This window comes from Mirounga angustirostris, unplaced genomic scaffold (assembly GCF_029215605.1).
Source record: "Mirounga angustirostris isolate CCGP_5_RB_7025 unplaced genomic scaffold, mMirAng1.0.hap1 SCAF_1, whole genome shotgun sequence".
Lineage (NCBI taxonomy): Eukaryota > Metazoa > Chordata > Mammalia > Carnivora > Phocidae > Mirounga > Mirounga angustirostris.
Window position 1 is genome coordinate 7,532,180 of NW_026991709.1, and position 25,790 is coordinate 7,557,969.

The window sequence follows — 25,790 nt, forward strand, 5'->3', positions numbered from 1 at the left end:
GTATATCCCTCGGGGATTGCCTGCTCCGTCTCCCCGGGGCTGTGCCCTCTGGGATCCCACCCAGGTCCCCTCCCATTAGTGGCAGCAGAGCACGATGACATTGCCAGCATGCTGTAGGGTGTGAAAGTCCACCAGCCCATCCCCTACCCTGCAGGTGCCAGGTAGGTGCAAAACCAAATTCTCTGAGGGAAAAGCAAGGAACTGACAGCTCTCTCTTAGAAATACTAGCTCACTGGAGGTGCTGGGGTTTTGGTTTACCTATACTTTTATTTCCAATTTTGTGGTCAGTATTTTTCAGTATTATGTACAAATACGTGTTTTGTGTGATGGTAATTAACACCTTCCTGATCTGTGTCTTGAACTTTTTTATTTTCATATAAAGATGCCCATAGTTTAATAAGGAAAGAAAGTTGCCATTTTTTAAAAAAATTTTAAATCAATAAATAAAAGTGAAAGTAAGTGAAAAAGATGAATGATTAAAAAAAAAACACAAAAATCATCCCCACATTGAACTTTAGATTTTCTAAGCAACCAGAGGGCAATGGTGTGAATGATCCTAGACTTCCAGAACAATTCCCTTTAAAGGCAACGATCTCTGCGTGTGAGTCAGTTGGAGTTGTTTTTTTTTTTTTTTCGTCTTTCCTCCAAGACACCTCCTTTTGACAGGTCACTGAGTCAGGCTGGAGGCTGTTCTTCTGGGACAGCAGGAAAAGGGGTCGCTCTGGAAAGCTGCACTGCTGGGATGCCACCCGGGAGGTGGCTCTGCCCTAGAAATGTTTCTTCGGGAGTTGATCGATTATGTTCCATTCCCTTCCAGATCCTACGCTGTGGAGTACAGACCATGTCCGGCAGTGGCTGGAGTGGGCAGTGAAAGAATACGGCCTTCCAGACGTCGACGTCTTGCTGTTCCAGAACATCGACGGGAAGGAACTGTGCAAGATGACCAAGGACGACTTCCAGAGGCTCACCCCAAGCTACAACGCTGACATCCTTCTCTCGCACCTGCACTACCTCAGAGAGAGTAAGATGGTCCCTGCTCGGGGCAGAGATCACTGTCGTGCTGGTCCTGGCTAGCCTGAGCTGAGAGCGTTCACAACAGTCTGTGGACAGCTTCTTCCTGCCCTCCATTCTCATTTAGGGTCTGAGAGAACCAGTGGTTTACGAGGCCAGGATGTAGGTGAACATGATGAGAAGCAGCCAGTGCTTTTCCCAGAAGCCAAAATGTCACGTTAGCCTTCAGCTGCCTCTGGCAGGGTCACCTCCACCGAGCCGATCACACGGCAAAGGGAACCAAAGCCTTATCTGGTCACACATGACTGAGTCTCCATGGTGCCCCAAACTGAGAAAGAAACGGATGGAAAGGCTCTTACCAGATGGGAATTATGAGGTTTATCCTCCCTAACGCTAAACCAAGCCCCCTCCAGATCCCACCTGCACACGAAAGGAGGAAAGTTTCCATTTGGGATCATGAGATGTGGCTTCACCTGACAGAATGGGAATGGCATATTGGCGATCAGGGGCATGAATTCACCAAGTTTGCTGCATGCTTTAATTTGTCAGACGTCAAGCATGGTTAGCAGGGGACAGAAGTAGAGGGGCGGTGTGAACTCTGGTGTAAACGCTTTGCCTGGCATCCCGATCACTCACTCCCTGAATTAAACATGGGCCCACCTAGGGTTTAACACGCTAACGAGCAGCAGGGCCATGGAGAGATTTCCAAGCAGCCCAGGATACCAGGGTGGGAGTGGGGAGGTGTTTTCCTTCCTTCCTTCTTCTTTTTTTTAAAGGAAGGTAATTCTCTCGCTCTCTCTCTTTTTTTTTTTTTTTCATTTTGATGTCCCTTCTGTTTTGTTTTGTAGCGCCTCTTCCACATTTGACTTCAGATGATGTTGATAAAGCCTTACAAAACTCTCCACGGTTAATGCATGCTAGAAACACAGGTAATGCTGGCCCTGCCCCTTGCCCACTGGACAAATGCAGGGTCTTGCCCACAGGTTGCATGCTTTAAAGGTGGCACGCGGGATGGGCAGCGCATCAGAAAGGCAGAACGGAGAGAGGATGATTGAGGGGTTCCGCACATGCGGGAGGCTCTTGCGGGAGGTACCAGAGCCTACAGGCAGGGGGCGCCCTTTGGTTTCCAAGCACTGCCCACTCCCTTTGACAATCAAAGGACTTCTTTAACCCGGTGATGCGCAGAATTAGCCTTTAGCCATTGCCTTAGCTCATGTTTGCTGGATTATAATCTGCTGCTATTAGTCCCCCAATACGCGCTGTGCTGACTGTAGAAATTAGAAGCATGTTCGATGAAAAGGGGCCCTTAGTATTCCTTTTTTTTTTTTTTTTCATTTTCATTCTTAAAGGAGTGTGTATTAGGACAAGCAGGAGTTTTATTTTTCCCTTTTAGAAAACGTTTTAGGACATTTGACGTGTCTTGACTTTAGTCTTCTTGCACAGACTTTGGACATTGGCAAAAGGCAGTAGAAAGGAATGCTCGTTCGTTACTTTATGTGAGCTTTTGTTGAAAGGGAAGCTGTGTTATAATTTTGGAGGATATGAAATTAGTGGCTAACTCAATCCCTGCTATTCTGTCTCTAACCACAGATTCTGCATTCTCTTTATGTATTGCCTGAGCCTAGTAGAGTTTAACAGGATCCTTCGTCCCCGCTAACCTCCCCCCTGCCCCCCCATAGTAGAAGCTGGCTTTCTGCGGACGAATGTGCTCCTGGCTGGCCTCCGTTGTCTCCCTCCTGATAGAGACCATCATAGAAGCATGGCCACAGGCTGCTCACCCCACTGTATCAGCCTGCGGGGACGCTCTGCCACCACCCAGGCTAGGGGAAAAACCTTCGTGTTCTGGCAAGGTGTGGGTAACCCGCTTATAAGCCAAGAAGCCTCACATGGAAGCACAGCCGTGTTCCAGCCATTTGCCAGTTTACTTTAAAATGTGTCATGTGAGTGAGTCCAGGTCTGAGTGTTACAATGAAATCGCTGCTTAATCTTGGTCCTCAATATTCAGAACGTTGTGTTTTAATGTAAAGTAAGAAAAAAAATGCTTCGAGTCAGTCATGTACTTTTTCAGCGTAGGTTACACACATCAGCCAATTAATGACCTTGTGGCCAGAAATAACAAATAACTTAGACAAAGTAATTTCCTTCTCTTAGGAAACACCTTTGAGCTATACACATTTTCTGATAATTTCACAGTTGTTTTAAAAAAATGTATAACACCAAGGGGAAAGTTTCAAGAAAGCTCTGTTTTCCTTACTTTCGTGACTGTGGAACATTGAACAATTGAAGAAAAGGACAACCAATTCCAAATGGACCTAACTGCGGAAAGGGAATTTTTTTCTGCTAACGACAGGGGCGTTGATTGAGAGAGAGAGACCGGGAAACGTGCATTTGAATAGAGGTGTGGGATCATTTTTAATAAGATCCATATAGTCTTTGGCAACATATTTGTAATCCTTTGGTACGACTTTCCAAGGGCTCTCTCAAATGTTTTATGGATTTTTATGCAATTTAAAAATGAAAATCGCACCATAGGATTTTTTTTTTTTAATAAAATGAGATTGCTGGCAGGGAGATGGACACACAGATGGACTTCAGCAAGAAGCTGTAAGATCAAAACACAAGACACTTTATCACGAACGGGGCACAGGACAGTTTGCCATCCACTTCCGTAGTCAGAATCAATTTCTGTCCCTTGTGCCTGTCCATCCCTTCCTCCCCAAAGTCTGGAGCAGCAGGCTCAAGGGGGGGTGCCTCCCTTTGGTGTCACAGGGCAAAGTAGATATGGCACTGTTGCTGAGATCAACCACCACAACAACAGACCTTCACATGTTTTGTCTTTCCTTTTGTCTGCAGGGGGTGCAGCTTTTATATTCCCAAATACTTCAGTATATCCTGAAGCTACGCAAAGAATTACAACTAGGCCAGGTACGAAAACCCCCCTGTGTGATCTGTTCCTTGAGAGACATCCCAGGATGTCCCGTGAGATCCGTGACTTAAGTCACGTGAGTCAGAGGGAGAGGATCCTCGGTCTTGAAGGGAGTCCTGAACAGTCTCATTCTGCTTCTGTGGATTGGGAGCCAAAATTGGGTCAGACCATTTCATTCAAAGATCACACTAAAGGTCCCTGACTGCAGAATTCAAAGCAGACCAGCCCCTTAATGAGCTGCTTTAAAAGACAGATGGGCAAGAATGGGCCCCGGATGCCTGGCAATAAGGAATCCGTCTGCTTTCGAGGTCATGGAAGGACTTACACGAGGAATCTCCTTAGCGCTAGGGACGGACTCCCAGCAGGTCATAAGAGCCAGTCCTTCAGGGCAGAAGCATGTGGTAGATAAAATGTACAATAGACTCTTACCTTCTGTCTTTCCTGAGGATTTCTCTAGGTAATTGATTTACGTATCATTCATGAAAAAATAAATATTATCCAGGGCTTATTAGTGACAAGCACAATGTTACATCCTGGGAGCATGAGGATGAGCCAGACTTCAGAAAGCATCCTGTCTTCAGAGAGCTGGCTCTTCATTCCACATATGTCCAGGGAGTCCCTCCTGCGTGCCAGCCACGGAGGTACAAAGGACCCAGCTCATGGGAGCACATGTGCACTTGGCCCAAAGGTCTCGATGTTTCGGTAGAGCCACCTAGAGCTGGATCTAGACTCACGCACATAAGTATTTAACCTGTTTTCTCCATATCCGTTCGTGGATCTGCGACTCATGTCTTCCTAGACACAAGTTGTCGCCCTTTGACCTCTGGCTCACGTCCAGGCTACACAAGACTCATTTTGAACTCGTCCAGGGCGCTAAGCTTGGCACCACTGTTTCTTTGCAGTGAGAAAGACTGGGGACCAGTGAGCTAAATAGCATGAGCGGAGAAGCTTCTCAGAATTGCTCCCACTCTGACATTACCCTGTTACCGCCTTAGTACCTTCAGGCTGGTGATTATCCTCTTCTCCAACGTTGGAGGAAGGGTTTGCTGCCCTGCTCCTGGGGAACATGATGGAAAGGCTTAGCCAAAGTGCTTACTTACCTCTGTCCTGTTAGAGGCTTTCCAGGCCATTTAACTGGGGACAAGACCCAGGGTCTAGAGTGAGCTAGACCACAAAGAACCCCACCATTTACCTCTAATAAATGAATCCTTGGGAAAACAAACAGAAGTGTAGGAAAATCACAAAGGTTTTGTGAGCATTTAAAAAATATTCCATCCATACTTAAAAAAAAAGCGCTATCTAAAATGGGGGTCCAGGGCTTGTTTGCTTGCTTGCTTGTTTGTGTGTTTGAAGCTACTCATGGGTGCCCCTGACTGAGCTGCAAAATCCAGGGATCATGAGCTAGTGTTGGAGTTTTGTCAAAAGATCACAACATTGGCCAAATCCATCTGGGCTGTACCCAGTGGTCAGACCAGCTAGCTGGTTGCTTGTTGCTACATAGGACAGTGAATCCTGGAGCGACTTCTTTTTCATATTTTAGGATATAGTAGATTTGGAAGATACGGTCTCCCAGGTGTATGGAGAGGGAGAGCTGGGAGGTGATGTCTGGGACACCCCTCTGTGCTTCGGCCCTAGGAAAGACAGGTGGCCAAGTCAGATGCACCTTGCATAGCTCTGATAAGACCTTCCTTGGGGCCCTCATCTGTGTGTGACCTGGAAGATATCACACCTCCATATCTCCATACCAGTAAAGTATGTTTCTGAGACTCAGTTTGTATCAAAAATACCTATTTTGATAACTGCTACTGTGATTGTCAAGGGGGATACACACAATTTGGGGTATGAGCTATAAAGACTTTGAATCAGACCAAACAAGCCAGAACTATTCGCTGACAGCCAGATTCAGGGGTTTGACCTTGGAGAAGAGAGTTACTGCTCTACTTAGGTGGAGGCAGGGATTGACCTTGAAGGAATGCACACACGGACATTTCACTGCTTTGTTCATACCTCTCCCTTCTCTTCCCAGGCTTGCTCCTATTTGCTTTGTTCAAATGTTCCTGATTCAAAATACACCCTCCTTTCATGATCCCATTGTTGAGTTAGCATTTAGATCCATCTCTTCCCTACTCTTATAATGCATTAGCACATTGGCATATCATTTTACATTTTGTTTTTCATGGTCATGGTTTTAGGATGTCTCATGCGTTTTTTGGGTTGTGTCACATTAGAACTACTAGAAGCTCTTTCTCCATCTCTTCTGTAAGTACCCTTCTTCCTTGCTGAACACATGCCTTTTGGATTCATGGCCCTTTGAGGTCTCAGGTGACACGAAAGAGACAGGTCTGACTCATCGAAACTTGCATGCTGGTTTTTGACCTCGTGATGTACCACCCCGCCTGGCATCCTAGGGGCAGTTTATAGGAAAGCTCTGGTGTATGCCAACGGGGACATTCTGAAATCCTGTCTCTCCTCCTCCATCAGCATGCAATCCACGGATCATGACACACATCTAGAATGTTCTCAAAAGAGACTGGAGGGTTGAGCCAGAAAATGCAGCCTTGACTTTCGCTTTGCAGCTGGTGCTCTTCAGGGGTTTCTCAGAATCTTAAGCAATTCCCCCGTTGGAGTTCACAACTTGGTGACATTGTCACCAATTGAGCACCAAGGCAATGCAGCTAATGCACGTTCTCCTCCGTCAGGTGCTATGTAAAGCTATATCCCAGCTCATGGCTAAAAATGCACTCTTTGCTTCCCACCCCCCACCCCCCAAACCCCCCGCACCCTGGCTAGACTCACCACAGTGATCTGCACAGCTAGGAGACAAAGGAATGCAAGATGTTCCCAGATTTCTACGTCTTTGATAGAGGATTTTAGAAGCCTGGAGGAAGGTCTGGAGGAAAACAAGGGAGAGTGACTTAATCACATTAGGGTTAACTCCAGAACTTCTTTCCACTGAGTAGGGGTTTATCGGTTGGTCCTAAGCAATAGCTCTCAGTCTTTCTGTCTTTGCATCAGCATCCAGGTTCACTGACAGCAGGCAGATCTCATCCTCCCTACCCCACCCCGCCCAGACCAGCCAGGGCCCTTCAGCTCAGCTTTGCAAAAGTGGTGCGGATCCTGCAGAATGAGGATGAGCTCTCCTGTGGTCTAAGTTCTGGTCCATTAAAAAATAAAGTGGGCAGGTAGACATCCTGAGGGCTAGAGGATGTTCGTCTTTAAGCTTGATGAAACCAGAATACAAAACTTGGTGGACTTAACCCTGCAGGAAGGAGAATAGAATATATATGTTGTCTTGATTCACTGATGCCCAGGGAAGGGAGTGAGTAGGGGGGACGAGTCTCATACAAAAACAGGAACCAATCCCAGCTCCCAGGAGATAAATCAAGGTGCTAGTGTGGAGGGACCCAACACTAGTCAAACTCCTTATTTTCAGTATCGTGCTTCTTGATCTGGATCATGGCATAAAACACACTTCTGTGGTAACCCTAAGCTGCCCCTGAATGCCTTTTATGAATTTTGGTTTCTAAACACACAGCCTGTTACAGAAGAAATAGCAGACCCAGTGCCAGAAAGCAGTTTTTCTCTGACACGGGACCTTCTGCCAAGTATATGAGTTAATTACCTCAAAGATCACAGTTCAAGAGAGATGGAGAGTGTGTTGAACTGACTGCCAAAAATGAAATGTAAAATCTGTTCTTAGTAGAAGTTCCGTGTCCTACTGTTAGTAAGGGACACATAGGAAATGTGCACGGAGTCAAAGTTTCTCAAGCAGCCCAGGAGGAGAGCTGCCCAGCGCTAGCCATGCTGCGGGGTGCTGTGGTTGGAGGGGGCCCCGCCGTGGCCTCCTGTCCCGGTGTGGCTTCATTCAGTCTTGCCCAGTGTCCCCTCCCACAGGAGGGAGGCTCAGTGCCCACAGCGCGTGAGCGGTAGCTGATAAGGAAGCATTGGACCAGAATTTCATGAACAAAAACAAAAGCCTACTTATCTTCCATGGCAATATGTTTATGAACATGTTAATCATCGTTCATATAAACATCTCAAATTCTTGGCTAAAAATCAGACTTGGTGTTGTTTAGGTCCTGACTTATTTTCAAGGGAGGATGGAACATGGTTATACATCCTAAGAAGGATTTATGAATAAAGGGTTTCAAAATATTTTTCTCTTAGTAGTTGGGTGTTTTTTTCCAGTCACATTTCATGAGCAATACTTTTATGTTTAAAGTGGGAGTGGACCAACCTGCTGACATTTGCTGTTCATTCTGTTAGCATTCTCTCTGGTAAAAAGGACCCAAATTAGAGCTCTTTGCACACTTTTATTCATTTGCACTGACATGCTCAGGTAGTAGTTCTGAGATCGTTATCTGTAGGAACCCAGATTCCTGCCTAGAAATAAGTACTGGAAATTGTCTAGAACAGGGTTGCTCAAACACGGTTCAGTGTGTTCCCAGGTCACCTGGGATCTGGTCAAAATGCAGATTCTGATTCAGTAGCTCTGGACTGACATTCTGCCTTTCTCACAAGCTCCCAGATGTTGCTAATATTGCTGGTCTGCGGACCACACTTAGAGATCTAGGATCTAGAACATAGTTCAGTATTGACTTGCTTTTTCATTCAGTCAACCGAAGCCCCTTGTCAAGATGTGCCTGTTGGCTCCTGAGTTCGGCTAGATGCTGTTATATTAGTCTTGGTAGTCCAGTTTTCCTTCTGAGACAATTTTCAAACTGAAACTCTGGCTGACCATTTTTTTTTTTTTTTAAGACAAAATGCGACTAGATGAGTATCCACGTGCAAAGGGCTGCCAGAGACTTAAGTTGAAATTCAGTTGTAAATTGATAGCGGCTGCAGATTTAATTCCCATGTGCAACCCCAGCACCAGAAAAGTGAGACTCTGAGGAGCTGAGTGGGAAAAGGCTTATGGTCCAAACTGCAAAAATGCCAGTGGAGAAGGAGGGGTGAGCAATAGCAGAGTTTAAAAAGAAAAATTATCTTACTCAACCAAAGCTATAGAGGGTAGGATTTCAGAGACCACACTGATCGAGATGCCTGTAGCCAAACAGACCAAATAAATTAAGGCAACTCTGGGTTGAATTTCACGTTGCATTTCAGTGGTATTCTCTTTGGGATCCGAAAATAGGAAGAGATGCATCTTGAGCAATGTAGTCAAACTTTTTGAAGATTGATCCACCAGATTACCAGTCTAAAACAGGGTCAAATCATCTGTTTAAAGAGAGGCTTCAGACTCATTGTGTTGCCCTGCACTTTGAGTGAGATTTTAGAGCGATTTCCAGATGTGCTGAAGTATCTGCCTGTGGCTTTCAGTTGGCTCAGAATTACATGTGGCATTGAAGTGAGTCCCCATCAATCCAAGAAGACATAGTTTTGAAGTGGATCTGTGATGAGATTTCATGTAGAAATCACTTTATGTATGCACAGTTAGTAAGAATATGCATGGTAACGTTCTGGAGTATATTTTCGGAAGAACCTTGAAATGACTTAGAGTCTTCATAATCGTTAAAAGAACTTGCGTTGAGGATGCAGAAGTATAGTTAAGTTTGTATTGCGAAGTGCAATGATGATTTACAAGACAAATGATAATGCATTGCAAATACAAGGAAATCGTTGGCATATGCTTCAGCACTTTTAAAAAAATTTTTTTATTTGTTTGAGAGAGAGAGAGAGTGCACGAGCAGGGTGAGGGGCAGACCGAGAAGTAGACTCCCCACTGAGCAGGGAGCCCAATGCGGGGCTCGATCCCAGGACCCCAAGATGATGACCTGAGCCGAAGGCAGATGCTTAACCAACTGAGCCACCCAGGCGCCCCTGTGCTTCAGCTCCTAGGCTCATTGTTAACATGTTGCATGGGCAATATTATTTCAATCTTGAGATTGATTTCCTGCAGTTCTTCTAGAGAAATTCTAAATTCATTTGGAGAAAAACAAAGTAGATACTTACATAGAAAAAGAACTGGACCCTTAAAACCGATTTAATATAACTGGGTGAGATTATAAAGAGAAAATGAGGGGTCACCAAGAGAGGCAGCTGACCAGTAAGGGGATAAGATGGCCATGCTCGTTTCCAAGGAAGAAAAAGAAAAAGGAACTTAAGTGTCATTTGATGAATTTAGGGGCAGACCTCGAGCAAGGATTGGTGGACTTAACCAAATTTGTGAGCACTGCTCTGGATGAGTCATGAAGGTAACGAAGGGATGAATTTAGGTCAGTCGCAGGTAGAAGCAGGTCAAAGTAGATCGTGAGAAACTCTTAATATGGTCTTGACCTGTGATTGTAGGAAGTTTCTATGGAAGACTCACCAAACTCTGCAAGAATCTGTCAGTGAGAGTTGTTAGCTCAATGGGTGAAAATGTTAGATCAATAGAATAAACAAAACGATAATTTCTAAGTAAAACCCAAATCTAATGGAATACAGGTTGGGTATTTCTTTGGATTACTGGATTTCCACCCACAATAGTTATTCTAATAAACACAAAAATTACAACAATCACAAAAAACAGAGATTATATCTATTATAAAATTACATTATTGATCTTTCAGTTGATTCATTTGTCTTTGCAGATTTACCTTATGACCCACCCAGGAGATCAGCCTGGACTAGTCACGGCCACCCCACCCCCCAGTCGAAAGGTATAGTGTTGGCCCAGCTGCTTGAATCTGCATGTCACAAGGCAGTAGATAACTATTTTGGAACACATAACAATTTCTACAGCGAATCCATGCTTTTTCAATGCATGAAGTGTTTGTTCCATTGGCAACAAAGTGCAACTGATCTTTAAAGGCAATGATTCTTTCTCTCCTGGGGTTATACCTACTTCCATACTTCCATAACAAAAAAAAAAAACAAATGATGTAATGTATTTCAACAAGGACAAAGGCAAGTCTCAAGAGATGTCTGGGCACAGATTAAATACTGGGTGATTTCCTAATCTTGGCCATGTTTAAAAGTATCTGTAGCTTTATTTTATTTTCCTGGTGATTTCCCTTTTTCTGTTTCGTTTAGACTGTGATTCATTTTAATCTGTATCTCAAATTCTTTTTTTTTTTTTTAGTTTTGGAAACAGTGCTCTATAAATTTTTAGAATAATTTAAAGTGCCCTCTTTTTTTTGCTACAGTGTCTACATTTGGTTTCATTAGAAAGGCACTTCTCTTGCCATTAAATGCAGCTTAGTATAAGAGTAAGACTACTATGTTAATAACTAAGATAATCGATGGGATGGTAGTATAACATCATCAAAGACTAATGGTCAAATAGAAGTTACAGCTAACTCTGTCTTTTGCTTTTGGATTTTCAGCTGCTCAACCGTCTCCTTCCGCAGTGCCCAAAACCGAAGACCAGCGTCCTCAGCTAGGTATGTTTGAGGGAACATCCTGCTGGCCATCAAAAAAGAAGTAGATTTAGCAGCGTATTTCTGAAAATGTGTCACTTCCTAAATGAAATAAATGTGATTTTGTCTTCTTTATCATGGCTCCATATATAAAATGTGGACCAAATCATCAGTCTTTTCAATAGGGATAGCTTGAGATTTTTCTAAAACATTTCTGAAATCTATGCAGTAAATATGGAGAAAGCACTCTGTTGCACGCAGGCTGCTTCTTTTTGACAGATGAGTTTTCATTTCACCTTCAAGCCATGTTCAGTGTGCCAGCGTCTTGCCAGGTCCGATGTGGAGTGCAGTGGGGGGTGGAGATTGCCAGTGTGCTGAGGGACACAGCCCACATGGCACTGGGGCCAAGAGGGGACATACCACGTTTGCCCAGTTTCTGTCCAGGGATGGAGAGACCTGGGTGTCGGGAACCCCGAGCCAAATCCTGCACTTGGCCACCAGCTAAGAGGCCTTTAGCAAGAAACTTCACTCAGATTCCATGTGACATCTTATTCAGTACAGGAAGTGGTGCTAGGTGACTTTGGTATGGGGGTACGTTCAAGCCTGAAATCCTGAAACACAAGTGGGTGAGCATTATGCCTCCAGCGACCTCATACCAAATCATGACGAGGTCTTTGGGATTTGACTTCTTTTCTTTTTGCTGTAGATCCTTATCAGATTCTTGGACCAACAAGTAGCCGCCTTGCAAACCCAGGTGAGATCATGCTGGTGATTTTGCTCCTAACAAAGTTACCCTTTTTGGCCATGGCTGTTTTGTAAGTTTAACTTGTATCGGTGAGAAATCCCTTCAACTGAACAAAGTTGAGTTTAGATCTCATTGGATTATTTGCCTAAATGGAAAAAAAAATGGGTCATATTATGAATTAAGACTTTAGCTTCAGCAAAGAGCAGTATCAGCTAATCTAAGCTGTATCAGTTCCCTTGGGGGCTTCGACCACAGACGTTTATTGTCTCAGTCTGGAGGCCAGAAGTCCAAAGACAAAGTGTTAAGTGTCAGGCAAGGTTGGTTCCTTCCGAGGGCTGTGAAGGATGGATCTGTTCCAGACCTCTCTCCTTGGCTTGTAGATGGCTGTCTTCTCCCTGTGTCTCTTTACCTGTCTTCTCTGTGTGTGTGTGTCTGTGTCCAAATTTCCTTTTATAAGGACACTAGTCATATTGGATTAGAACCTACCCTGACTTTACTTTCACTTAATCACCTCTGTAAAGACCCTAATGCCAAATAAAGTCATATTCTGAGATCCTGGAGGTTAGGATTCCAACATAGGCATTTTGGGGAGACACAGGTGAACCCATCACACAAGCCGATTAAATAATATCTTGAAAAGGAGAACCTTAATTTCCACCGTAAGGCTTCAGATCCAGGATCATCGTCAATGAACGGTCTGTTTTTGAACTTGGAGGCTAGAACAAAGTGCACGTTCTTAACTGGCCCACTCGTGACCTGTCCCTTGCCAAGGATTGTCACTTGTCATCACATTGCATTGCCCACCAAACTGTTTGATTTGTTTGTATACCGATCAGAACCAGCTGTGTTGGCATCTGCCTCAGAAATTCACGGCATATGCTGCATATTCTCAACGGCACATTCAAACGCCAGGATGACACAGGCCTATTGCAAGGACAAGCTGGAATGTATATTTCCTAAACACTGAGGCCAAAGTCGGGCTGGAAAGGGAAAAGTCCAGATTCAATCAGCACGCATCCCAGCAAGGGAATCTGTATTTTGAGAACATGAAATATCTTCATTATTGGGTGTCTGCAGCGTTCACATTCAGTTTTAGGTAACGTTAACTAGTTCAGCAAATACCTTTTGGGCATCTGAGCAGTTAGAAGGGACTGTTCTGTTTCCTACTCTGCCCTGGAGACTGGACCAGGCGCTCGATAATTATTTGTTGAATAAATGAATGCAGGGAGTAAGGAGACACCGTCCTTGACCCTCAGGGACCTTACATTCTGGTGGAGAAATGAACGCAGGTGGTTCCAACCCTGTCCACTGTTCATGGAGCCACAGGCTCTGTTCTCTTCAGCGAGCATCCAACTGGTGGCCAAGACTCCTGGGTCTCTGGTCCCCCTTCATCCCTCTGCTCCAAAACTGTTCAAACAGAAATGATTCCCATGTTTGGAGATGACTATTATCAGTCGTGCTTCAGGAAGACGGCTCTGGCAGCGGCGTTCAGGATAGATTAGAGCAAGGAAAAGGAACAGAAGCAGAGGCACTCCGGGGACGTTAATACAATCACGTGAAGTAACAAATAGCTCCCACCCTGTGTAATGCCTGGGCAAGCACTCATGTCCATGGTGCCGCCCCTTGACAGCCCCGGCTCGTCATTATCTTCCTCCTACAGAAGAGGAATCGGAGGTCCAGAGACATTAGGTAACTTTCCCTGGGTCACACAGCCAATAAGAAGGGAGGCTGGATTTGAGCCCTGACTCTCTGGTCGCCAAAGTCCGGTTTTATTTTCTTGCGCTAAGCCGCCCCTGAGTAAGCATGAGGGAGGAGGGAGGGCTTGGAGAATGGAGGCGAAGAGAACAGAAAGGAAGGATTTCCATTTAGTTCAAGGAGTGTTCAGGCACTGGGAAAATGTCTCGGTCCATGGCAGGTCAGCAGCTTCGCACTGGGGGTGAAGACTGCACTTTGTATCGCAAAGACCGTCCGCCCTGGGCCTGGGGAAGGTGCCAACATCCCCACTCGGGGCTGGAGGGTAAAGATTTGTTCTACTCCGTTTATAACGAATTAGGCCTTCTCTCCGTCTCTCCTCGGGCCGCATGTCAGTTGTGTTCATGTGGTCTTCTCCCCCCAAGCCCGGAATGTCTTTTATCTTCCTGTGAATGAGAATGCCTCTTCCTGTTTGATTCGGTTTCCCCATTCTCTGATAAATAAATCCGTCATCACTTAAAATTCCTGCCCTCGCTCTTTGTACAGTGCAAACTCGTCTTAATCATTTGAAGTGGAAAGTGACATCATAGTGTATACATGCACAGAACAATGATGGCATCTCAGTGTCCCCGAGCCAGATATTCATTCGATGTGCATTTGATGGGCCGCAGCTCCCCTGCTGAGAGCTGAGTCCCTGCACAATTATGTCATGGGTCACCTATAAGCCATGCAGCGGCTTTCTGTCCCATCGGAATGGCTGCACATTTAATGCGGCTTCTCTAACGGACTGAAAGTGCTTTCTCGGGTTATGTGCAGCGGCTCCTTTAATGCTAACTGGAGACTCTTTAATGGTGGGAGTGAAACGTGTCCAGCCTCACGCGCACCCAGAGACCCGTGTTGGTGATGCTTTGCCATTTGTTGGAGCTGGGAGTGTCCAGTCTCCCACTGGGAACCTCCCAAGCTCCAGGCCCAGGGAAGGGACACCCTGGAGAAGAGTCGGGAGGGTGGAGGTGTGTGCAGAAACCTGGGCCTGGAAGCAATGGTTTGTTCCGTGATTTGGCGTCCAAGCTTGGAGTCCGGGTTCCAACCCTTGCTGACCTTGAGCAGGATAAGTCACTCTACCTCTCTGGGCTCTGATTTCCTCACCTCTGCAATGGGCTGTCACATGATTGGGGGGGGTTAAAAAAACACATGTAAAGTGTTCAGGACGGTGCCCGGCGCATAGTAGGCTTTCAGTGGCCATCAGCCAGCCCTGAAATTACTGTTCGCAGTTCTTCACAGCCAACGGGCATGGGGTACACGGGATGGGGTGGGGGGGGCACTTGGCTTCCTATTGTCATCGTGTAGCTCTAGGCAAGGTGCGTGCCTCTCTTTAAACTCTGGTCTTCAGCTCAAACAAATCATGATTTTCAGTCCAAACCTTCATGCACCGAGTTCATCCTCATAGTGACCCAGCGAGATAGTACTATTACCTTCACCCCCATTTTACAGAGCGGGGCACTGAGGCACGGAGAGCTGGGTGAGCTGCCCAAGGTCCCGTATGTGCCTGCGCCAGGTCTCAGCAGAGGCCGCGATGTTTCCAAAGCGGTGCTTCCAGCCACTGCACTGCCCTGCCCTCTCCCGAGTCCTGCCTGGAGCTACACGGAGCCCAGGGGCAAAGCTTTCCCCCTGGGACGCGCCTGCTGCCGGGAGCTTAACATGATGGAGGGGCCAGGCTGTGTGCACGGGTTCGGTAGAATGTGGTCCCAAAGGGCTGACACCGTGGTGCTCATTGGACCCCTCTCTGCTTCCTTTACTGCTCTGCCCCTCTGTCAGGTGGCAGCCGAGGTGCCCTGCTCTGGGGACCCCCCCCCCAACTGGACCCACAGCTGCTGAGTCATTCCCAGCTCTGCTTTTCTCTGTGCTTTACAAGCCTTTTGGATGTTTTGCCCTTTTCTGCTCAGTCGACCTTCTTTGCTACTGTTACTTCTCTTCTTTTCTTTTAATTGCATTAAGAGACCACTTTTCTTCTACAAATAAAAGGATTGCCTTCTATTTCAGGCTGCACCCCTCCCCCCTTCATCCCATTGGGCTCTCCTGGAGGTCTTTGTTTTTCCCAGTCCTGGCTTTTTGGTTAATTACCTTAGACAAAACCAGGGCAAAAGTCAGTAAGCCTTACTCATGTTTCAAAGCTGCTACCAAGATAGGTCTAGAAAACAGATGTGAAGGGTTTTCCGGAAGGAAGGTGATGGACCAGGGGGAGGTCGTGGGGCTGCTGGAGGGCAGATCCCAAATGTAAGAGCTTCCCTTTCACTTGTTGGCTTGGCCAGTGAGCAACCCAGACCCCTCTCAGGCTTCCTAAAGCTTAGGTATCCTTGTTTTGGATTCCCTGTTGTATGCTCTAAAATGCGTCTTTATAGTGCAGTAAATGTTACTGTTTTTAATTGCTTTGAAATTTGTGGCCACAGGGATCTCAGTTAACATACCATTGGCCGAGTTCTCAGCAGCCATGGTGCAATCCTTGACAATTCTTGCACAGTGAGAAAACCTGCCCTAGACTGCGAATACAACAGATTTTGTTATGAATATTAAATTTAACAATGAATGAGCTTGACGTCATGTTGCATTTTGTAACATTTACTTAAACAGGAATTGATTTTCCATTTTTTTTTTAAAGGTTTTATTTATTTATTTGACTGAGAGAGACACAGCGAGAGAAGGAACACAAGCAGGGGGAGTGAGAGAGGGAGAAGCAAGCTTCCCGTGGAGCAGGGAGCCCGATGCGGGGCTCGATGCGGGGCTCGATCCCAGGACCCTGGGATCATGACCCAAGCCGAAGGCAGACGCTTAACAATTGAGCCACCCAGGCGCCCCTGATTTTCCGTTTTTGCTTCTGTGCTCGGATTTGGAAGCTGATGAATTTTGTTATAGATCTCTGATTCCCATAGACACTTGAAATGCTCCGAGGCCTGAGCCCGGTGTCTTAAAGGCTGCTGGGTAAAATGGTCTGATAAGAAATTGCTCATCTTTGAATTAACAGCCATGAATTTAGGTCCCTGACTTTCTAGTTCTTCAGGAGCAGGAGAGATAGGAACCACTTTTGTCCACTGGTTCTCTCTATACGTGTTTACAAAGGAAATGGGCAAGGGACAGATTCTTAAGAGCAATGTCAAAGTTTGAATAAATGCCAAGTATTTTTCTGGCTATTTAGGAAGGTCTGTGTATTTATGCAAAATCTGTAGAATTAATCTCTCTGTGGGAGGAGGTTGACAGTGAATATTTATTTTCGGACAACTCTATGTGTTTATATTGAAGCATACATTGGAATGTTAAGTAAAAAATCCATGTTTTTCCCTATTCCCAGGTCCGATATGGAATTTTTTTCAAGTAGTAATCCTTTGGTTACAATATATATACTAAAACCATATGGTTTTCTCATACCATTCTTCGTATTTTTTTTTAAATGCATATTAATGAGATGTTGGGGGCAATAGAACTTGATTGGGAACAGTTTGAATATGTGGTTCGGAAAAAGCATAGGCTTCCATTGAGATGAACGACAAGCTGTTAATATATTTCAAATGTGTTGCGAGACTGAAAATGATAATTTTCCAGAACACATTCAGAAAAGGCTGACCTTTCTCATGATGCTGTTGTATGGATGAATTCGCAAACATATCCATTTCCATGTAGCCAGTGTGGAAACAAGGACTTACGAGTTGGACAGTTTATGTAGGGAGCTAGAGAGGAGGGAGGATTTAGGAAAAAAATTTATAATTGATTTTTACATGACATCAGTCCCCTGAAGGGTTGCCAGTTAAAGTTGCTTTAATCATTTTATCACATCTACTGATATTTACTGATCGTGTAATAAAAGTAATCTTTATGGTATAAGCCCGAGGTAATACTGTAGCTGGAGTTTGGGAGGAAAGACATGCCTCTTATTTGCTCGCAAAGCTTCTAAAATCTGTTCAGCACACCTTAGCTTCTCCCGGTGCTCAATACTGCTGTCGATATTTGCATGCTTCTCTCCTGTAGGGAGCCGTAAATCATCTTAAAGTAGTGTAACATGGTGGCTAGAATGATGTGCCTGGATTTTTCTCGGAATTTAATAAAACCTAAAAGCCACATCCACGCATCTCCAGTGCGATCAAAAAAATTCTGACTGTGCATCCCCAGCTAAGTAAGATCTCAGGCGAAGCTGGAGTCTCGTTGGTTCCCCCAAAATCTTTGCAGTCACACACCGTTCTTCTTCTGGAAGCTCTTCTGAACACAATTGGCATTGCAAAGCAGGGGCAACACGTGGATTTCCGTTACGATGCAATTGCCTAAGTACTGGAAATAGGTGATCTGGTTTGAAAAAGAGCCAACTATTTTCTAAACTTCCTCATTCTGAGTGGGTTAATTCTGTTCTAGGAAAAGTTTTGACAGAATTGCTTTCTGGGTGCCAGCAAAATGTTATGTTAGAAATAACGGTGTTTACTTCCATTCTCTATGTTTTTCCATAAACTTTTAGAAGTTCATTTCCTAAATCTGACTTTTATTATTTTACTTGACCTTGCCAATATAAATGGTATTAAGTCATTATTGCCATCAACATAATGGCACTTTCTGCCTCACAAAAGAGGAAAAATAAACCCTTTCACCCCTGAAACACAAAGTGGACTTGGCTGGTCTTCTAAGGAAGTCAGAAGTGGATGGGACCAACCTAAACTTGGCCCCATAGGAATTCTTTGCATTCCATAAAGGACTTGGATCTGTGGATCCGCCTGATAGTCACCGAGGATCCTCGCCTCGGGTCAGGTTCCCTAGACACAGAGCTTGGGGTAAGGATAGACCTGTGCAAGTGATCAATGAAGTATATGTTTCTGGGAGAGAGGTGGTGATGAAGCAGAAAAGGGCAGGGGTCGAGCTCTGGGGGCTGGTGGCCTTAGCCGGAACCTTGCCATGGTCTGATCCTGCGAGGAGCTCCGGAGTAGGAACAGCATCACAGAATTGGCCCCTCCTTGGGGCAAGGAGATGAGCCTCTGGTCCATGGTGTCAGCCCCTCGGGCCGTGGGCTGCCTGGGATGGGTGATGCAGCTCCTCTTCATCCAAGGGCAGTTTTCTGAAGAAGAGGGAGGGAAGCTGCAGGACGAGAGCTGCGGCCACTCCCAGTAGCTGAGGGATGGGTGCACGGGCCGGGTTAATGGGATTTGTGTGGAACACCCCTAGCACCTACTTCTGTCACTGAAGAAACAAAGCCTTTAGCTCAGAGCCTGTTCTCATGGGTGTCTCGTTTCCTTTTTCCACCTCCCTAGGGAGTGGACAGATCCAGCTTTGGCAGTTTCTCCTGGAGCTCCTCTCAGATAGCTCAAACTCCAACTGCATCACCTGGGAAGGCACCAATGGGGAATTCAAGATGACCGATCCTGACGAGGTTGCCCGGCGCTGGGGAGAACGGAAAAGCAAACCCAATATGAACTACGATAAACTCAGCCGTGCCCTCCGTTACTACTATGACAAAAATATCATGACCAAAGTCCACGGGAAGCGCTATGCCTACAAGTTTGACTTCCACGGGATCGCCCAGGCCCTGCAGCCCCACCCTCCAGAATCATCTCTGTACAAGTACCCCTCGGACCTCCCTTACATGGGCTCCTATCACGCCCACCCACAGAAGATGAACTTTGTGGCCCCCCACCCTCCGGCCCTCCCTGTGACATCGTCCAGTTTTTTCGCCGCCCCAAACCCCTACTGGAATTCGCCAACTGGAGGTATATACCCCAACACTAGGCTTCCCGCCAGCCATATGCCTTCTCATCTGGGCACTTACTACTAGAGCCAGGAGGGAGGCCTTTCCCAACAGCATACGATCACCAAGAAATTGCTACAAACTCTATTGGAGAACATGAATCAAAAGTGCCTCAAGAGGAATGAAATCGCCTGACTGGCTCTAGGGGAAGGAATCCAGGGGAGAGATCCAAAGACTCTTAGTGGGAGGGAATTACTAAAGTATTACTACAGGAATAAAGAGGATGCTACAAATGTAATGGATATGGACATACCATGTAAAAGACATTGTAAGTAGAAGCATGACGTCACAAGGACAAAGTGCCAAAGAAAGTGTTCTTAAGAAGTGTCCAAACTTCTGAGGAGAGTTTGAGGTCCTGCTAATGCCAAGGGGGGAGGAGAATAAAGTGATAGTCGTAACGCAGTCTTGACCTAATGTACCATCGAAATGTCATTTTAAGGAAAACTACCTGTATTTAAAAATAGAAACATATCAAAAATAAAAAAAAAAGAGAAAGAGAAGAGAGAGACTGCAGCCCATCGACCAACGGCCACATGGAACTCAGCAGCACTTGCTGTTTTTGGGTGAAGTCAGATTCTTTACATTGAGTGGAGAGCCACCGGCTCTCGCTAGCTGTGAAGACGACCCAAGGCTGCCAACTTACTCCTTGACAGTATTGTGGAACTGTGAACCTGGTGGGGCGGTGGGGCTGAGAACGTGTGCGGACAGTGAGCGTGTGGGTGTAGACAGAGGGCTGGAGGAGGTAGAAGAGGAGGGAGCACAGGAAGAGGAGGCCACGGGGCTGGGAGAGACCCTTGTCAAGCAGTAGAGACTGGACTTAGGACAGTGCGGAGACTTGGAGAAACGAGTGGAGGACACGTGTGGGTTAATCGGTCAGTGTTCTACCAAACGCAGCGTTAAGAAGAAGAGTACCGCGCAGCGGAGGAAGGGGGGGGGGAGTAGTAGAATTCAGAAACAAAAATATGCATCTCTCTTTTTTTTTTGTTTGTTTGTTTGTCAAAAGAAAATTTTAACTGGAATTGTCTGATATTTAAAAGAAACATTCGGGACCTCATCGTGAGGTGGGGGCTCTGGTCCCCACAGGGTCAGGTGAGAGGTAGCCTTCTTCGTAGCTGCCATCGAAACCACCTAGGCATTTGGGTTAAGCAGAGGCTCCGGTTTCCCTTCGAGTCGCGAACGCTGTGCGTTTGTCAGAATGAAGTATACAAGTCAATGTTTGTTTTTTTTTTCTTTTTATATAATAATTATATAACTTATGCATTTATACACTACGAGTTGATCTCGGCCAGCCAAAGATACACGACAAAAGAGACAATCAATGATAGAATGTGGCCTTGAATTTTAACTCTGTATGCTTAATGTTTACAATATGAAGTTATTAGTTCTTAGGATGCAGAATGTATGTAATAAAACAAGCTTGGCCTAGCATGGCAAATCAGATTTATGCAGGAGTCTGCATTTGCACCTTTTTTTTTTTTTTTTTAGCGACTAAAGTTGCCCAACAGAAATGTGTGCTGAGCTTTTGGGTTTTGTGCTAGAATTTTGTTTTGTCCAGGAACTCATGCAAGTGAGAGCCAAGCCAATGGGGTATTTGGTGTCCAAATGGCGCTGGCCTCTACAGGCCCTTCTTGCTCACTCTCTTATTCCTAGCTACTTCTGGAGCAGAAGGACCAAAGGTTTCACACTGGAACCTCCGTATTTGTGCCCAGAATGGAAAGGGGCCTCTAAAGCCAAGGTTGTGACAAATTCCATATAAGCGCCTGGTCACAGAATCACCCTTAATTCCTGCTGTGATCATAATACATTTGTTGAACGGCAAACAAGCCTTAATGCAAACTGTATTCTTGTTGATGAATAAAGCGTCACGGAGAGCCACAATTTCTCACTCTAAAGAAACAAGGGACAGCTTCTAAATTTTCCATGTGCCTTCCCTTTCAGAGGACCTCGCCAGGTCTTCCCACACCAGGATGACCTGGGTGTCGTGGTTGGGGACTCGCCAGCCCTAAGCCTGACACGTCACCAGACACTGTGTCTATGATCTCAAGTCGATTTCCCTTGACATCTTTTCTCTTCTGTGCATCACAAATGCCTCCAACCTTGGCCAAGGTGAAGGCAGTTTGAGCGGTGGGATACAAAGCAAGTGAGAGACAGCGACATTGAACAACTTCTTAGCCTGAGTCAGTTTCTGAATTGGCCCATTTCATAGCTGTTTTGGGGCTTGTTTTGCACTTTGTAATCCTTTTGCTATGATTAAATCAAGTTGCCAAACCTCTGTGCTATGGATATTTTGGCAGTGGTCTTTAAAGTCAGTATGATCCGATTACCAAAGCTTCAGACACTCTGCATTACTTGGATTAAAAGACGTCCAACCATCAGTCATCTTGCAGCAGCTTGGGAAGGGTCCATAAAGTGCCTGTATCTCCTTAGGGAGAAAAAAAAAATAAAAGCATAAAAGTTGGCAGTTGGGGTGACCCAAACCTTTCTAATGGAAAAGATCAGTCATCTTTATTTTGGAATGCAAAGTCAAGGACACCTACATTCTGCATATAAATACGAGTTTACTGGGATAGTCACTCAATTCCACTCCTCCAAGATTATATCATGAACAAAATAATAAAAATAAGACCTGATTACCATATTCAATTTTAGCAGATGGTTTCAGTTAGGTTCTCCAACACGCCCCTCCTCAACCCAGATTATTAGCAAGCTTTATGACAAGCGTGAGCCACTGAGATAATTTTGGATAACATGATAATGCTCTGTTCTCACAAATAAATAATGCTTAAATTAGCTATGTGCTCCTGCCTTAATCTAACTCCAGAGCATTCTTCAGTTCATGTTCGTAATTGAATATGAGCCTTTCCTGTCTCTGCTTCCCCCATCTCTCGGTTTGCCCTCACGTACACTCCCTGTCCTTGCACAGTATCGCTTCTCCTGGCGAGAGATCTGTCCACTCTTGTCTTCAGTGGTCTTCGGGGCTTTGTCGTTAGTGGAATCCCTGCAATAGCTTTGTGGGCACTTTGTGGCATCCCTGCTCTTTTCACATCTCAGGCAAGACTTCATTTTTACTCCCAGTCTGATGCCTTTGACAAGTCTTGGAAGGTCCATGGTGAAGAAAGAAGTCTGTCAGGACTGATACGTTCAAGGAGTCGCTGCCCCTCCCAAGCACCTGTCTGTGTCTCTGCAGCACCTGTCACCTGGGAACAAGGGCCTGGAGGGGCCTTGCCTTGGATGGTGGGCGCAGCAGAGACTGCTGATGCTCTGGAGCTAGGAGCTGATAGCAAACAGGGAAAACACGGATGTCCCGCAGGCCCCCAAATGGACCTTTACCTGTGGACACAACATGACTTTATTTAAAGCCTGGGTTAATTGGTCTTTCATCACTCCACCTGAATACAAGTTCTGGGATGGCTAAAGAGAAGAAAAAAACCACTTTGGACTACTCAAAGTTATAGCAATTTCTGTCCCTTCTCTATCTTAAACTTAGCTTTAAAAATGTGTTAAAATGTTTTTATATCCAATGAGAAAAAGGTTGGATAAAGAAGTCAAATAGTAAAAGTAACTAGAACCTCTTTATCTATCAGTGGTTCTCAAAGTGAGGTCCCAGGGCCAGCAGCATCAACCTCACTTGGGAACTTTTGTTAGACATGCAGATTCCCAGGCCCCGGCCCAGACCTCCTGAATCAAAAACTCTGTGCACGGGGCCCCGCCACAGGTTCTGACAAGCCCTTCGGGTGATTCTGATGCATGCTGAGGTCTGAGAACCACTGCAACGGAGGGAGAGAGACTTTGTGTCTCCGTGTGCGATGTTCAGTGGGAAGTCTTAGTCCTGAATAGGTTTTCTTGTGGCTGCATGAAAATACACCATCGGGGAAGCCAGTTGACTCTGCACATGTCCTCCTGAGTTACGGGCCCTCTGAGCCTCTCTCCTCCCTACTGTTAACTCGTCCCCATATGTATTGGTTATCTATTGCCCAGGAACACAGGACCATGAACCCAGCAGTTGGAAGCAATGCACATCTGTTATCTCACACTTTCTGTGGGTCAGGGGTCCAGGCATAAGGTAACTGGGTCCTCTGTTCAGGGTCTCACCGGGCTGAAACCTAGTGTTTCAGATAGGATGGTGTCAGATAGGAGTCAGGACGGTGATCTCATCTGAGGCTGGGGTCCTTTTCCTAGCTCACTGGTTGTTGGCAGAACTCAGGTCCTTGCAGTTACAGGACTGAGGTCCATTTCCTTACTGGCTGTCACTCTCAACTCTCCGAAGCCACTTAGAGTCCTCTCCACCTGGCCTTCTCCACAGCAAGGCAGTTTCTTCTTCAAGGCCAGCAGGAGACTCTCTTTCATGTTGAATCTCTAGGACATTTTTTTAAAGGCTCACCTGATTAGACCAGGCCCACCCAGAATAACCTCCTTTTTAAAATTAACCCAAACTTACCTCATTAGAGGCTTTAATTACATCTGAAACAGTCCTTTTGTCATAGAATATAGCAATCGTAGGAGTGACAACCCATCATATTCACAGGTCCTGCTCACACTCCAGTAGAGAGGGTTAGGAAGGGCATGGACACCGGGGGATGGGAATCTTGGGGGCCAAATTAGAATTCTGCCTACACACCATGGATATCTGGCCTATCTTCTAGCTTGTTCTAAGCACCTCTGGTCAATCAAACCTCCCTAAAATTGCCTAAAAACCACCCTAAAATTGCCCAGTAGACCAGCCACAACTCAGTAGGCTTGCATAGGTGAAGCCATGTACTCCGTTGCTCCCTTTCTCATTGGCAGTGTGGCCTCTTTCAGCCTGTCTGATGGTCTTTATCTGACCGATCTGAAAAACGTCACGTTGAAACCGTAAGGGCTAATGCTAACTGCTCGACAATATTTGCATATTCTTTTGATACCATCTAAAAAGCAACCCAAGTTATTTCTATATAGAAGGAACTATGCATATTTTTCTAACCTGTAATTTTTATTTCGAACTAATTTTATAAAGCAAAGTAGCTTCATTCATTTTCTCATTAAAGTGTTTCACAAAGTATTATTCTTTTGAGGCAAGCCATGGTATTATTTGATTCGGATTTGTGCCAGAAAATGTTGAATTACAGACTTATGGAGGAAGCAAGTGAAATGTAAGAACTTTATGAAAAAAATAACTGGAGGAGATTTTCATGTTCCATAGACACAGCATTTTTCCTGAAGAAAATAATACCAAAATGGTAGCCAAATTTCATTCTGGGAGGACTTCATAAAATGATTTTGAGATTTTACAAGGTCATGACTGGCTGAATGAGCATGGCCAAAGAATACTCATTAAAAGATCAACACTCATCTGGAAGGAAGTTTCCACAGACAGATTCCAGGCCTCTGCCCTTGACCTTACTTATCCACACCTTACTAGGATGAGGACATCGAAGGTACACTGAAGACAAGCCTAATAGGTTATTTGATGAATAGGTTACATGAGGACAATAGGTTATATGATGAATGCAGGATCCCAAATAGCAGGCTGAAGGAACAGAGCAAGTTTAACAAACCTGCGGGAACTCAGTGATGTTAGGACCTGCACTGTGTCAAAAACACCTGGGATCAGAAGCACATGTGAAAAGAAACATACGGTTTTGTTGATACACAGAATAGCCAACATTTAAGGAGCTAAGGGGCAGACACCATACAAAGCACTCCAAATGCATTATTTCAACACTCCTTCCAATTGCCCTGGTGATACAAATTAAAATTGCTGACACCCAGATTTGACAATTTGCTTTGCTTACCCAAGATAAGAGAATGAACTGATACCTCTCCCTATACTGACTCCCAAACCTTTATTCTTAACCTGTTTTTCTTCATGACTGCCTAAACTTAGGTTCATTTTCTAAAATGGATTATAAAAGAGGAGTTATTTATTCCATTTTGAACCAGTTCCAATATCATTTCTGGACATACACTTGCTAAGGGACATAGGCCAGCTAGAGCAAGTCCAGTGGGGAGAACGAGAGGAATGAAGGAATGCAAGACTAGAGATGGAGGAATGACTGAAGGCACGGTTCAGTGGCTCTCTTGGGAGTTGGGTTACATTTATGGCCCATCAATCCAGGACCCAGCATGGTGCATGGCAATATTAAGCTGCCAGTAAATGTCTTCAGCTATGTGCATGAATGAACATCCAGAAAGGTAATGTTTGGACTCAGCGGGGATGCCCATTGGTCAAACTCAAGGAAGAACTCTTTTACAGAGAAGCTGCATATGGAATAACCAACCTCAGCCCAGGAATTCCTGGATGTGGATATGCTTACTAGGGACCAT

General features: G+C 45.3%; 1 protein-coding gene across 9 annotated transcripts in view; it reads left to right on the plus strand.

The window, feature by feature from the left end:
• Window positions 1-21,755, plus strand: part of ERG (ETS transcription factor ERG) — a 254,166-nt gene extending 232,411 nt beyond the window's left edge. For 6 of the 9 annotated variants that reach the window (XM_045902445.3, XM_045902444.3, XM_045902447.3 and 3 more), the window contains 7 exons: window positions 818-1,021; window positions 1,860-1,940; window positions 3,865-3,936; window positions 10,510-10,578; window positions 11,245-11,301; window positions 11,984-12,031; window positions 18,994-21,755. In XM_045902445.3, the coding sequence (XP_045758401.1) occupies window positions 818-1,021; window positions 1,860-1,940; window positions 3,865-3,936; window positions 10,510-10,578; window positions 11,245-11,301; window positions 11,984-12,031; window positions 18,994-19,514 (1,052 nt within the window). In that variant the 3' untranslated portion in view covers window positions 19,515-21,755. The remainder of the gene's footprint in view (window positions 1-817; window positions 1,022-1,859; window positions 1,941-3,864; window positions 3,937-10,509; window positions 10,579-11,244; window positions 11,302-11,983; window positions 12,032-18,993) is intronic. The other 3 variants (XM_064578836.1, XM_045902448.3, XM_064578846.1) reach the window with 3 other exon arrangements.
• Window positions 21,756-25,790: the final 4,035 nt, after the last annotated feature.